General features: G+C 39.9%; 1 protein-coding gene across 1 annotated transcript; it reads right to left on the reverse strand.

Annotated features, from left to right (window-relative positions):
* Positions 1 to 2,957: 2,957 nt before the first annotated feature.
* Positions 2,958 to 6,703, reverse strand: LOC134174539 (trace amine-associated receptor 5-like). Its single transcript, XM_062639608.1, is given in 3 exon segments — positions 2,958 to 4,302; positions 4,305 to 4,946; positions 6,667 to 6,703. Coding segments are annotated over 3 exon segments (798 nt in total). The 3' UTR covers positions 2,958 to 4,183.
* Between the last annotated feature and the right edge of the window lie 9,142 nt (positions 6,704 to 15,845).

Consider the following 15,845-nt stretch of genomic DNA (forward strand, 5'->3'; position numbering starts at 1 on the left):
TGAATGTATTTCTGTCTACCATCTCCTGCTCTTGCCCTGGCGCTGAACTGACAGGCACATCAGCCCAGCAGCATGGGTGTCACAAGCACCAGGGGCTACCGGTAACAGAAACGAGGCACTCATTTCCATCCAGCTCCCTGTGCCTGCACAATGCATGATGAAATGAAGGGGAATCAGCCCAACCCTGCCCTTGTATTCCTGCTGAGTGTCCTCTTTTCAAGGTGTGAGCGATGCCTATGTGTTTTTGTAATTTACCTTGTGGATGAGTTTCACTGTCTGCTATCACATTTTACTTGCATTGCCTTTAACTTTTGATAGGAAAAGCAATGCTGCCAGTATTTGGTACCAATGGCAAACTGTCTGGCAGAGCTTCCTAGGTGGTTGTTACTGATGCATTCCACCATCAGGAACAATTCCCGTTACTGTTGTTATCATCTCCGTTTGCTAATTTAATTAAAATATCTGCTTCAGAACCTGAAAGGAGATTAGGTTTCTATTACACCCCATGCTGTACAAAATTATGATGGATGGTGGTTTCCAGCCTGGACAAGCTAATGGATTAATTATATTGCAGAATGGCCTGTAAAACATATTTGTTTGTGGTTTTGTCTGTTGGGTTTTTTTTAAATGCATTGGCTATTTGCATGTTATTTAGTCTGGTACTTTCTCTCTAGCAGCAGTAATTAACATGTTAGAATGTTTTAAATAAACAGAAAATATTTGTTCTCAATATTGATAATGTTTCAAAAAAAATAAAAATAAAAAATAAAAACAATAAAAACCAACCAACCCAGGAAACTTCCTTTAAGTTTCAAAGACTGTATTATACTTTCATAATGAAATGAGATGACATTATTGTTTCAAAGCCCAGTCTTTAATTAAGTAGTGCCTACAAATACATAATCTAACTTCAGCCAGACCATTTTGAAATTACAAAGAGTTATAAATGACATACAGTTAAATGGTGAAATATTGTTCAGATGAAGAAATACAGATCCACAGAAGGAAATATATTAAAAATAAGAGTATTTATGGACTTTGAGGTCAGCAACTAGCTCTGATACAATCTGATCGGTTTTCATTTGGAAAATGAGGTCATTGTTGAACAATTAATCTTCATCATCTTACAGCACCTCCTTGTTTTCATTTTATAATTCATAATTACCTTCATTGCTTTTTGAAACCATGGAGAAGAAAAAAACAAACAATCATTCAAAGGGATCCTAACAGAATTTGGATAGATAAACCAAATAGACATCAAAAGCAAGGGCAGATTGGGGGTTATAAGGATGCTGAATATATTGTTTAGTGATAGTTGTGAAATGTGGTGTCAGAAAATGGGGAAAGCAATCCTGGCTACTTCCAGAGTTTTAGCAGCTTTTCCTTCTCACTTGTTTGCTCTGCCACTGTCACTGTACAAATCAGTCCTCTGGGCTCTGTTTTTCCCTCTCTCCGTAATTCCTGCCTGCTGTTTAGCCAAAAAGGAGATGTAGCAACAATCACACGGTGTTATGGCATAGTCCTTGTACAGTGGCATAGGTGGTGGTAACCCATCAGGAGAATAAGGCTCATCCACTTCAACAGAAGAAAACTATAAAGACATATTATATGGTGAGGCTCAAAAAGAAGTGGCCAGTTAAGTGTGTTCATGGCAAATACCCTCTGTGATCTGTTGAAGACCCATAGAAAATATATCAAAAAACAACTAGAAACTCAGTGGAAGTTCACTTTCTCTATTGCTTTGGCTGCAGTGAGTTCAGAGCAAAAGGCATTATTGAAAGATGTTGTTAAGGTGCCCCTACAACCTGACTGAATTTGAGACTTGCAGATTTCTATATAGCTAAATGTCTAAACTTCTATTACATGCCTTGTTTAAGCTCAGTGCCCCACAGCTGAATATCTAGTGCAATTTTAGATGCCCAGATGTGTCCTGTCTAAATGCTGCTTCATTGGTGCTGGATGCTATCCCATGTAGATGTAGCAGGTTGCCTAAGGCATCTTAGGTGTCACTAGACAAATGATTCATATCCTGTTAGTATTCACTAACTACAGCCTGAGCTTGGAAAGACATTCTGGCTATGCTATCATCAGTGCATAGGCTTTTACCATAATTATAAACACCTACCCATCACATTTAAGAGTCTTAATCTAAAAACTCATCCCACAGTCCAGGTCTTTCAAGATGTACCACAGCTTCCCTATATGTTCCTATAGTAATTTAGGACCTGAATTTTTCTAAGAATCCGATCCTGCCTTTCACTCTTTAGCCTGGTTGCTTGGGTTTGGTACCTTTATTGTCAAAAATCTACAGCTATATGAAGTAAGGGTCAGATTTTTGCCTTCTGCTACAGCATGAGCAAACAGAGGAACAGCAGAAGTAGCTGTGGCTTCTGTCCTAAGAAGCAGTGAAGATTAATACAGCAAACTGGACACTGAGAGAGTGAAGTGGGACTGCGTGACACTCCAACTCCAGACATAAGGCTTCATAAAGGTCCCAGTTTAAAAACACCAACATTTTACAGTCACTTTCTATTCAGGACACCCCTGAAAATAACACAGGCCCTCTTTCTCATCTCCTTCCTCCATACATATGCTTTAGTGTTAAATATTTTGAATACCGGTATTTTTTCTGACTGGGGTCTTAAGATTATGGTTAAAACCAAAGAGTTTGAGATAAACAGATATCAGAACAGATTACAACATCCCAAAGCTATAGCTCATTTGTACTAGTAGAGGAAACTTTCTTGCCATGCAAAAAGCATAATGATAAGATAAAAAAGAGGGGAAAAAAGTTTTACCATTTAGTTTATTGCATACATTAAAACAGGCAGCTGCTACAAGAATCACAGTATTGCGATGATTTCCCACAGAATATCTGCTGCACAATTCCTCTCTTTTGTTCTTACACACGTGGGGCCTGATTCAACTGCCTGCAGCACCCAGTGAAAAACTGTCCACTTTTTTCAGTAGGCCATGGGGCATCTGCTGGTTTCTTACTGTTAGTTGCATGCTTTCTGTTGTCTGTTCTCTTTGTGTTTGTCACTCAGAAAATATGCAGCTGACTACGAGATGGAATGAGCTGTTTTAGAAGGCACTAAATATTTTAACAACTTTCAAACCTAGAACAGTTTTACATACCATTAACAGAAAAAGAAGACAAAATTATTAGAGCTGCTATTTGGCTGCTTATTAATTTTGTATAGAAGAGTCACTACTGCTTAGCACTTTTTTTTTCTGATAAAATGTTAATAATAATGAGGTAGAAAATAACTTTCTTATGAATAGTACAGAACTTCACCATGCAGCTTGCTGTTAAACAGAGGTCTCAATTTACCAGCATCTACAGATTTAAAATTGGCCTTGTGAAAGCATATAAAGATAGCTGATGTAAACTGAGAACCTATGCTGGCATTTTTTGCACAACCCAAGTGTGTAGGCATATGTTGTGTCTGTAAGCAGACATACTCATTTCTTTGGAAGCAAGCAAACAAAAGAGCATGTGGAGTCTCAGGATTGTCAGGGAAAAGAAGACAAAAGAATAAACCATAAAACATCATGACACCTACTGGTATCTGGAGTTGGGGTATGCTGTGCATTCTATGTCCTCTTCCCGTTTCTTCTCCCGGCCTTTATGCAGTAGGAGTAGAAAAGATACAGAGCAAGGCGAAAAGGGTGTTCATACTTAAGGAGTGTCCTCCTTGCACACACAGATCAAGCAGGCACACATTCTATGGGTTTCAGTAAACACTAATTCAGAATAGTATCTCCCATATGTAGCCTTTGGCACAGGGGCGCATCCCTTGGGCTAGAAAAATAGTGTAAAAAATAGTGGTGTAACTGAAGAATAGTATGGACAAGGTCTTCTTTGGAGTTGGCTACAGCTAATTTTCAAACGCTTGTTGGAATCACATAGTGCAAGACCTTAATAAGGTGTGTCTGCTGTGTGTTGTGGAAGGTGAGTCACAGAATGGCATGTGTATTTAAATTGCGGATGTGCCCGAGCCAACTGTTAAAAAATGTTACAAAATAAGAAAAGAAATACTAGCTAAATGGATGTTGAAGAATATTCATGAGAATCTATATGTATGAAATAGCCTACAATATTTTCTACAGTGCACATGAAAGCTTTGGTCATTGCTGGTACATGTCTACTTAGATGTTCTGGAGAAAAAGATCCCATGAGTTAAAAGACTAGTTTTACAGCTTTCCTGAACCAGCAGTGGGAAAATACATAGATCAAGGGATTGCAGGCAGAATTGAAGTAAGCAAACCAAATAAGGATGTCAAACAGAGCTGGGGGGTAATGAAATCCAGAAGACTGTCTACCATAGTGTCAATAGTAAAGGGAAACCAACACAGGAGGTAGACTCCTACAGCTACCCCAAGAGCCTTTGCTGCCTTTCTTTCACTCTTAGATGCTCCCACGTGTAGCTGAGACAAAGTACTTTTACTCATGTTGTTTGTCAGCCTGGCTTGTTTGTTAGCCACAGTAAATATTTTTACATACAAAACTATCATTACTATGCAAGGGAAGAAAAATACTGGGAAGTTCAACCACCCCCAGAGCTTGTTGAACAGCAGCTGACAACTACCAATACAGGGCATGTCTTTCAAGAAATGGTCCAGTCCTTCTACGATCGCTTTAGTATAGAGGAGGATAGAGCTATAAGTCATAGGCACTGCCCACCCCACCCCAATGTAAATGGAGACCACTTTGATGGTGAACTTGGTGGGGTAGAGCAAAGGTTCACAGATAGCACAGTGCCGATCAATGGAAATGAAACATAGATGAAATATGGAGGTCAAGCAAAAGACTGTGTCCAGAAATGTGTGCAGCCTACAGAAGTCATCTCCAAAATACCAGCAGCTCTCTACAGACCGAATGGTGCTGAAGGGAAGCACAGTCAGCCCCAGGAGGAGCTGGGGAAGCACAGTCAGCAAGGGTGCTGAAGGGAAGCACAGTCAGCAAGGGCAAGGGAGAGAATCAGGAGGTTGGTGGGCGTGTGCAGGACTTTGAAATGGAAAACGATGATGACAACAAGGAGGTTCCCCAGCACCATGATCAGCGTGCCCAAGGCACAGGCCACATAAATGGCCAGCTGGACTCCAAAGGGGTATAAGGTCCTGTAGCAGGAGCCATTCACCTCGTAGCAGAAGGTGACGAGCATCTCCTCCTTAGCACTGGGACTCTGGGGTGAACTCATGCCAGCCTGCCCACGTCCCATTTCTTCCCCCAGCTCTGCCACAAACCTGGAAGAGGATTCACCTCCCAGCAGAGGTGCCAAATGACTAACCTGAAAAAAGGTGATAAAAAAGCAGATTAGAAGGAGAAATGTCTTTTAATCAAATACTTTTATTAAAGCCATCAGGCGGTTTCTGTATTTCAAGTGAAAAAATGAGCCTGATTTATCTGCTTTATATCTCTACTGAAATAAAGCAGCTCCAGATCAATGTATTCAATTCTTGTGGCAACATTTTTATATTACATTTTGGTTTTCTTTCAGCCAATACCATGAGCAGTGCAGGAAATCCAGCAAATACAGAGGTTTGTGAACAAGCAGTCAATAAAGGTCTGCCTTAGAAAGAAAACTAGTGCTGAGTAACAGGCATTGCAAACCAAAGCTCCTTAAGGGATTTGAAAGCTTATTCTAGTATAATGGTACACTAGTTCTTTTGAATTTCCATGAAAAAGAAGTTGCAATTTAATTATGGATCTGTGAAGTGATGAAACTGTGAAGTGATTATTCTAAACAAAGTAATATCTGATTGCAAAGGCAAACTCCTCAGGCCAAGTGGCTCATTTTATAGTGTTCTGGCTATGGGGATATATGTCTATATCCACTGTGCTGATGACATGAACAGGCAAGGCAAACAGAAATATTGTTATATGCCCTAAAGATTGCTCCTGCTTTTTACTTATGAAACTGCTATTTAAGTTTTAAGGTATACAATTTTTTTATTTGAACTGCAAGAAACATACAATATTAATGTATTATAATGGATTATTCCAGTAGTCTTTTAAACAAATCAGATAACTGAATTATATGATTTTTGACAGTAAGACAACTACAGTTAAACACATACTCATCTATAGGTACTATATGTATTTTTGTTCTTGAAATGATTGATATAATAGATGGAAATTATTCCTACTTTCCCTATCCTTCCCAGCAGCAGCAAAACATAATAGCAAACTTCTCAACTGTATTTCCATAAACTTTAAAATCAGGAATACTTGCAGTAAAATTTCTCTTTTCATAGAATGAAAGCTGTATTACAGTGGACAGAAATCCTTTTCTCTCTACATGTCTACTGCCTGAGTGGAAAGTATGAGATGTTATATAAACCAGATAGAGTCCCTATAGGTCACTAATGTGCCTTAGGGGCACAGCGAGACTGTTGTGTATTTGGCAAAAAAATTGCCATTTTCTAAGAAGAAGTTTAAATGCACATGTGCTCAGCTGCTATTGAAACTCTAAAGATTTACATCAGTGTTTGCTGTGAATTTCCTTTCTTTGTGTGTTCCTGCAAGAAAACACAGTTAATGCCAGCTCATCCTGGGGGTCATCAGTGACTCTCACCCTGTGGAGGATTTCCTTGCTTGTTCCTGAGCCTCAGTCTCCCTAAAACCATGCCTTTCACACCAGAAGGAGGTACATCAGGTACCTCTGGATTTTCCTTGCTTCCCCATAGCAGTCCCCATTTCTAGTCTGCAATATAAGCTGGCAGAAGAGGTGGATTCAGCAGCTTTCACTACTGGATGATTTTATGACATTCCTTTGACACAATGGTCAGTTTTACCACTGACATTACAGAGACAAATATCAATTAGGAAAGTCCTAAATTTTTCATCTTAGGCAAGATATGGGGTTTCAAAACAAACTTCCCATTTCTCAGTGAATGTTTTCCTGGTGCTCAGATCCTCCACTCTCTTCTCCTGCTCAGTCAGGGCAATCTCATACAAGCTCCTTAAGGGACTCTGATGGTACATCTCTCAGAACTTGTCCTCTTCTTCCCTGCTTTGCAATTAGTTATTTTACAAGGTCTCCAATATGACCGCCATCCTTCATCTTCCCTGCTTTGAGTTTCTTAGGTTAAGAGGTTGCCTGCTGCCCAGCTACCCTCGTATCTCTCTTGATGCTTTTCAGATACTCTGTGCCAAAGGCTGCTGATGCCCAGCAGAGAGACTGTTAGAATAACACTGAGGCAATTGTTTAGACTCAATTTTTAATATGAGAAAGATCAAAAGTCAGCATCGATTTCTCTATCATTCTGTTTTATATCAGGACATGTACAGCAGCTATTAGAATAGGAACTGAAAAACTCCTACAAGAGCAAGAGCAAGATTTTTTTTTTTTTTTTCAGTTTTGCTTCAACAACAAATTAAGGCAGCATTTCCACAGTATTAAATACTCCAGTGCAAAAAGGTATTGCTTGGGCATAGTTCTGTGAAACACTGTGCTTAGCTGGAGACTTGCTCTAAAACTTCAGAGTTTGGTTGGGTTTTTTTTGCCTTTTCCTGTTTCCACATTTTAATAAGTGATCATTTATATTAAGATTGTCAGAGGCTTTTAAATAGCTCTTGATATTAACAATAGAGTTTTTGTTCTTGATGCTCTGACATTTTCATTAGTTTTCATTCTTCCTGTATTTTGTATGCAATAAAGTATAATTCTTATACAAGTACTTTGTCATTGAAATTCCAGGTACAATCATGTCTTGTTGAAATACTTAACCTGTCTAGCTAGATAGCTGTCATGATGCTTCTGAAGTGATTATCACCACCCCTGAAAGGAACAACATGAAACTAAACGATCTCAGCTTGCCCTTTCTGTTCACATTACTTGTTGGAATTGCTTTGCATTTTTTCCCCTGCCTTCTCATCTGGTCATGGGAAAAAAGATCAGTTCATGATTAAGAGAAGGCTCAAATAGTGACAATGTAGGTCTTTATTCTTTGGAACAAGAAGAGCATTTAAAATGTACCAGTTCCAAATGTAAGGATGCTATCATAAAATAAAAAATGCAATGACACTCAGGATGTTTGTTGTATTTACCCTTCATTCTTCAGACAAAGCTGCTGGATATTCTCAAACTCAACTTCTGTTGAATGTACTATGCAGCCTAGTATGCCACAGGAAAACACACACACACACAAAAAAAAAAATAGAAGGATAAATGTGCTATCTGATATAGTTTGATCTGCAGTGAAGACATGCATAGCCACCATCTTCTTATATTGAAGCTCCTGGAAATAATCTCTAAGATCTAAATTCATCTAAGTAACCTTTGAGTCTGACTTCTTTATAGAACAAGACAATTTCAAAGGATTATGGACTTTCTAAGAGGGCCATCATTAGTGCCCCTTTGCTGTGAAATTTTTCCTCACAGCTTCTAAAACAGTTAGTCTGGGATCCCTAAATAGAATATAGTAGCATGAGAAGGCTATGGGCTTACTAAATTGACCTACATTGAGCTAGCAAACATAAATCTTCAATCTTGCATCACGTCTATTACAGCCATATATCGCTTATAGTGCAGCTTTTTGTTCTCCCTTCTAGTAGTGAACAGTCATCATCTCTGGAGAAATCACATACTGTATGAGTGTTTTATCATTACTGCAGAGTGGCAGAAATGTTTGTAGAGTAAATACTCACTCTGCCCTCATTCTGTTAGGTGTAGTGCACCCAACCTCTGTGCAGACAGAGTGTCTCCAAAGGGTGCAGTATATGTATTTTCTTCATATTTCTTACACGAATAGCAACATTTGCCCCAGTTTTGAAACTATTGAAAATTCTTGTCCGCAGTACTCATAAGAAATTGTTCCACTTGCTGCATCCCATTTTTATGTGCTTTTATGTTTTCCTGCTCTTTGTTACACTGGTCTGTGTTCTGTCCATAGAAGTGCTTTATAGGACACGCCTATTTGAGAAGTTTTAAAAGCAGTATCTCTGTAAGTTAACTGTGGCAGCTTGAAAGTGTTAAAAGTGGAAGTGAAGACAGAAAGAGAACTCCTCACTGGTGTTGTCCATATTGGTCCAAATTAGTCAACTCAAGGATTACAATCAAGGAGATTGTGGATTAAAAAAGAGTTTTAAAAACAGATATTTTAGTTCAGGAAGTTAATAAAAAGAATTACTAAATTCAAATATTTTATCTGTTATCTGAAATTAATGACTCACATATTTGTTTCAGTCTAAGATTTTTTCAACCAAACTTAAAATGTTTTTCTTTCGGTTTATTGATGTTATTGTCAATTTATTGTCTCCTTTTTTTTTTATCATTTATCTGAAATTTGAAATTAGTAATATCATCATAAAGTGAAAAATGCCAATAATTTACCACCTTCAAAACATAATCTTTTTCTGTTTAAACTTTTTTTTCTGAATGTGGACACAAAGTGCATTTTATAGTGAAGTTGGTGTTTAGCGATGCAGCAGAGAAACTGTGAAAGATATGACAAAAGTCAAAATACACACAGAAAAAAGTTGAATATGACATGATCTGATTCAAGAGTTCTCTGAAGATGAATTCATTAATAATAAGTGTTGAAGGTAATCCCACGGCTGCAAAAGAGGCCTGCATGTACAACCTATTTACCCCTTCCCCAGAGATCCCAATTCTTTTTGCTGTTGTTTGCAGTGAGCAAAACGCATCTCAACTGGGACTAACCTAATCAAAACAAGCCATATGTCAACAGTGTCTGTTAATTATAGAATCATAGAATAGTTAGGGTTGGAAAGGACCTTAAGATCATCAAGTTCCAACCCCCCTGCTATGGGCAGGGACACCTCACACTAAACCATATCTCCTTATATCCAATCTAAACTTCCCCTGTTTAAGTTCACATTTCAAAAGAAAAATTAGAAGCTTAAGATATTTTTAGCTGGTAAAAAAGAAAAGGAGAAGGAGAAGTGTTGCACTGCACAGCACTGGCAGAACAAAATGAATGAAAAGTTAACTCTGAAATACAAGCCAGCAAGTAGCCCAGCCTGTGAAAAGCATCAAACAGCCTTCAACCATCTGAATGTGGTCCATGCAAAGCTGCCTTTTTACACTGGACAACTTTTTAGTGTCACAAAGTGAACAGCAGTGGCTGAACTCTCCAGGTCAAGGAGCAGGAGAGAACATGGCAGGTATTAGTTTAAATATCCTTTTGCATGTTAAAATCCAAAGCTGCTTTGAGCACTGTTTTTCTCCATCCTACATTTTGGTGTAAATGTGTAATTAGAATACAAGTGAAAGTACTTCTCCTTTCTTACCAGGAAAAAAAATAAATAATTCTTAGGGTTTATATAGCTAAAAAGTCATGGGTATCTCTTGAGGAGCTGCACATCCTTTTCTATATCAGTTTTCTCTGCAGTGCTTCATTGATGCTTTGTTGCTGCTGCAGCCATGTAGAGTGACACACAATTGATCCAGTAGAAACATGATTTGAATAGGTTACCTACATGGAAGAATAAGTAAATTATTTTAATATAATAGTTACAGCTGTATATGCCTTCTCGTCAGGAGTTTCTTGGAACAGTTACTTTTATTACTTAATTATAACTAAAACTGATTAAAATTACAAAAAAAACCAAACTATACCTGAAAATTTGATGCTGACCAGTGAGCATTAATTTATCTGAACTTATCAGACTTCTTTAGCACATTTTAATTTTGAATGGAAAAATAATGTCTATAAATTAAAAACTAAAGATCTAAACTAAAGTTTAGATCTTGAAAAATTTATTTTGGAAATGCTACTGTAGTGTCTCTAGAGAATTACATTTGGATGTTTTATGTTATTGCTTACTTAACCCCCAGATCATGCCTGCCTTCAGAACCATAGTTATATCAAGTGACTTCATGATAAATATTTGTTATGTGCTCTGCAGTATTAAGGTATAAACTAGAAATCAACACAGAGCTTGAAAAAATAAGTGAACCTGTTTCTCAAAAAGTTTTCAGCTGGTGTTTTTGCAACCCAAGGATTTGACTTTCTTTTTTTTCCTTTTTTTTTTTAACTCCCGCCTTAATAAAATATGTCAACCTTCTCCAGAAAGCCAACTGTATCCTGGGCTGCATCAAAAGAATTGTGATCAGCAGGTCAAACAAGGTGATCCTGTCCCTCTACTCTGCTCTCATGAGACCTCACCTGGAGTATTGTGTACAGTTCTGATGTCGTCAACATAAAAAGGACATGGAACTGTTGGAACAAGTCCAGAGGAGGGCCACGAGGATGGTCAGGGGACTGGAGCACCTTCCGTATGAAGACAGGCTGAGAAAGTTGGGGCTGTTCAGCCTGGAGAAGAGAAGGCTGCATGGAAACCTCGTAACAGCCTTCCAGTATCTGACGGAGGGCTACAAAGATGCTGGGGAGAGACTCTTTTTTTTAGGAACTGTAGTGGTAGGACAAGGAGTAATGGGTTAAAACTTAAACAGGGGAAGTTTAAGTTAGATATAAAGAAGAAGTTCTTTACTGTAAGGATGGTGAGGCACTGGAATAGGTCGCCCAAGGAAGTTGTGAATGCTCCATCCCTGGCAGTGTTCAAGGCCAGGTTGGACAGAGCCTGAGGCAACATGATCTAGGGTGGAGTATCCCTGCCCATGGCAGGGGGTTGGAACTAGATGATCTTAAGGTCCTTTCCAGCCCTAATCATTCTATGGTTCTATGATTCTATGGTTCTCCTTAAAGCTGCTTTTACCTGTAGACTCCACAAGGGGGTAGGAAATCCTTTCTCACAGTTCATGCTGTGACAGAAAAGATCGGGGAAATAAAAAAAAAAAAAATAAAAAAGTGAGTTTAACTATTCTGACTGCAAGCAGGCACTACAGATAATACCTGCGAGTTGCTGAGCTGCAAACCATTTAAAAATAAAAATATAGCACTTGTTTGAATAAAGTTCACTGGCTTTGAAGACAGCTCTGAGTATTACACTTAGAGGCATTGCAAAAGGGAGGCTGCGGGTGGATTACCTGCTGGGATGCTTTTAAGCAGGTCTTGCTGTCCTGCATGACGAAACTGGGCTGTACCAGGGAGAAAAAGGATCATGGGGGTCTTCTCAGACTGAAGAGCCCACCTGGATGTGGGAACTTGAACTTCCACCTGAATCCAGGATTGGAAATATATTCTTCAAGGAAAACATTAGCTCTTGCTTGAATCATTCATGGTAAAAAATGTACAAGTCCTAACACTTCTGACTGCTTTCCTGAGAAGAAGAACATGGTCTAGGTTTAATATAGACCAGAATTCATGCTAAAACAGTCCATCATGCAGGGTGTAAAATAGATTAAATGGTGAGCATGTGTTTCAGGAAAATGAAATAAAACAAAACAACTTGCCATATTAATATTTAAGGAGAGGAATAAATAAAAATATCTGCAGTGCTTGCATCTGAACATAAATGGTACACCCCATTGAACTGAATGTAACAAATGTTATAGTAAGAACCACAGACACTCAACTCAGGTTCTCCTGTGCACCAGCAGAAAAAAAAATCCCTGTTACTGTGCCCCAGGTTTTGTGCAAAGCAGTGCTTTGTTTAGCACCAAATTTAGCACCAGCATCAATTTTAACAACAGGTGAAAAAGCATGGCATGCCAGAAAGTCGTTCAGGGACCGAATGCCACCATCTGACAGATCTGACAATCCCCTTGGCCAGAAGAACTACCAAAGAAGATCTAGCTGCAAGCTGCAAGTTGGGTACCAAGACTGACTAAGTAGATACTCCTTTAACATCCAAGGGCATACATTGGACACACACAAGGACATAACACACTGTAGCCTCACAGATAGCTCGGAAGTGTTCCTTGGAGATTTCTGGGAGAAGTGTTGTCTTTGTAAGAGATGTAATGTATTGGGCTGAATCTGAATGATTTATGCTGTATGTTAAAGAAGTAATTAAATTCTTACTTAAAATGTCTCTGACTGCATCATATGTCACCAGCTAGACATGTAATATGTAGGATTTTCAGAAATTCCTAAATGTGGACTTAGAGCCTTAATTAGACACCTAACATTAACTTAACAGAATCATAGAATCATAGAATCAATTAGGTTGAAAAAGACCTTTAATATCATCAAGCCAACTGTTACCCCAGGACTGCCAAGCCCACCATTAAACCGTATCGCTAAGGGCAAACAGATATCCCATCAAGATCTCTCCTCATGGCTGCCCCTCATGATCGCCAGTTGCCACCACCCCTCATCTGTCTCGTAGCAGCCCACACTGTAAAGCTGCTGTCCCTAACCCCCATGCCAACCCTCACACCCAATGGCTGATGCAGCTATCCTCTCATGACTGCCCTTCACGACCATCCCTCACATCCTATGGCTGCCCTTCCTTCCACTCACAATCATCCCTCGTGGCCGCCCCTCCTTTCCCCTCATGATCTCCCCTTGGCGCTGCCCCTTCATTCTCCTCATGATCTCCGCTCAAGACTGTCCCTCCTTTCCCCTCACGATCTCCCCTCATGGCTGCCCCTTCACAGAATCATAGAATCATAGAATCATAGAACAGTTAGGGTTGGAAAGGACCTTAAGATCATCTAGTTCCAACCCCCTTGCCATGGGCAGGGACAACTTGCGCTAAATCATATCACCCAAGGCTCTGTCCAACCTGGCCTTGAACACTGCCAGGGATGGAGCATTCACAATTTCCTTGGGCAACCCATTTGAGTGCCTCACCACCCTAACAATAAAGAACTTCTTCCTTATATCCAATCTAAACTTCCCCTGTTTAAGTTTTAACCCATTACCTGTCCTGTCACTACAGTCCCTAATAAAGAGTCCCTCCCCAGCATCCTTGTAGGCCCCCTTCAGATAATCTCCCCTCATTGGCTGCCCTTCCTCTCCCCTCATGATTTCCCCTCATGGCTGCCCCTCCTCTCCTGTCATGATCTACCCTCAAACCGTCCCTGTTCTCCCCTCATGATCTCCCCTCATGGCTAACCCTGCTCTCCCCTCACAATCTCCCCTCATGACGGCCCCACACCCCTCATGGCTGCCCCTTCTCTCTCCTCATGATTACCCCTCATAGCTGCCCCTCATTCCCCTCAGGATCTCCCCTCGTGGCAGTCCCTCCCCTCCCCTCATGGCCACCCCTTCTTTTCCCTCATGGTCTTCCCTCATGGCCACCCCTTCTCTCCCTTCATGATTTCTCCTCATGGCTGGTCCTTCTTTCATCTCACGATCTCCCCTCATGGCCAGTCTTTCTTTCACCTCATGATCTCCCCTCATGGCTGGCCCTCCTCTCCCCTCATGATCTTCAAACATATTATTTTAACATGTTATTATGTGACTAACTGAAAGGATTAAAACTCACTCTGCAGAATCCTTGAGTACAGTGGCAAATACTGCTGGCAGCAAACTTTGTGAAGACAATTAGAAAGGATCTGTAATTGCCTCCAGTCTAGTGTTATATCTACTTTTTCATGGCCCATCATCTGACTCACGGTTTCACAGACATTTAGTATTTGTTAGCTTTCAATGAAAACTCCTCATGGGCCAGTTTTTAACACAAAGACAGATCTGATGGCCTGCAGCTTTCTCTGAAGAAGCCACATTAAGCTGCATGGGGACATGACCTGGCACAGCTGGCTGCATCCCCACAACCTGTCATGGACCTTCCCACTCTCTGCCAGCAGCAGCATATTGCTGGCTCTGTATATTGCCCCCAAACATGGTGTATCTAATGTGGTTCAGTGTTTATTGTATCCAGCCCTGCTCTGTTCCCTGCCCTGGCTGTTCTGCTAGTGGCAACTGTGCACAGAGAGAGTATTTGCATCAAGTTAAAGACCTTGGGTTTATGTTTCTTATTAAAAAAGGTGATAGCCTTACACACCACCCCAAACAAGTCTGTGACCTGCCAACTCCTTGCTGTGTTTCAGGGTTGGAGTTGAAACTGGGATTCTCCAGATCCAAAGTAGAATGAATGTCTTCATGTTATCACATATCCAGTAAAAAGTTTTCAGCAAAAGAAATGACCAGCTGTCACTGGCATGCCATACTAATACAGATTTAATAAGCCAAGAAGAGAATAAACATGTGAGTGGCTTTTTGGTAGTCACACTTCAGTAAGGGTATACACTGTATGCACACTGTGAAAGGTAGGTCAGAGGTAAAACTCCGAATCAAAAAACTGCAGCAGCTGTGTTCTGTAATGACAACTCAGGCAACCTGATTTAAAGTATGTAACTGGTCTGAACTCTGACAGTGGCTCTTACTGTCTTCAGAGGGAGATCAGCATGGCAAGGACCTCAATTAGAGGCTCCAATTCAGTATGAAAGTATGGTGGGCTAAATAGGGTGGGCTGTCAGCAAGCAAATTTTATAACATCTTGAGGCTGACATCTAAACAAAGAAAGGACAAGCACATACCTGAGTGTAAGCAGTACTCTCATTCCCAAGTATTCATCCCAGGTACAAAGCACACAGAGGATAGGTGCTGAAAACCCAGTTCTACTGTTTTCAGGGGAAAAGATCAACTTCAAGCCAAAATTACATCCAAATTCTATCTGCTTGGGAATAACAGCAGACTCTATACATCTGCTAATGTCCCAGTCACAAAAGGGTAACAAAGAGTCTCACCATATGAGCCTAGGGTGTACTCAGTTTAGGAGATTATTGATGGTGACCCTCAAGGAAAATTAGATGCATATATACAAGGTGAGGTGAAATACTGAGTTTATGGACTGCATGTAGGTACTTTCTGAAGTTAGAAAACCAGATGTACTAAATATTCTAGAAAGACTTAAACTTCTGAAATGCTATCAGGACGTTAAAAAGGAAACACAACTGGTAAACAAATATATCAAGTGAGTCTGATTTTATTAAAGAAACATTAAGATGATTTTACAGGAC

The sequence above is a fragment of the Pezoporus occidentalis genome, unplaced genomic scaffold (genome assembly GCF_034315485.1).
Source record: "Pezoporus occidentalis ecotype Australia unplaced genomic scaffold, CSIRO_AGI_Poc_V1 ctg61, whole genome shotgun sequence".
In the NCBI taxonomy this organism is placed as follows: domain Eukaryota; kingdom Metazoa; phylum Chordata; class Aves; order Psittaciformes; family Psittacidae; genus Pezoporus; species Pezoporus occidentalis.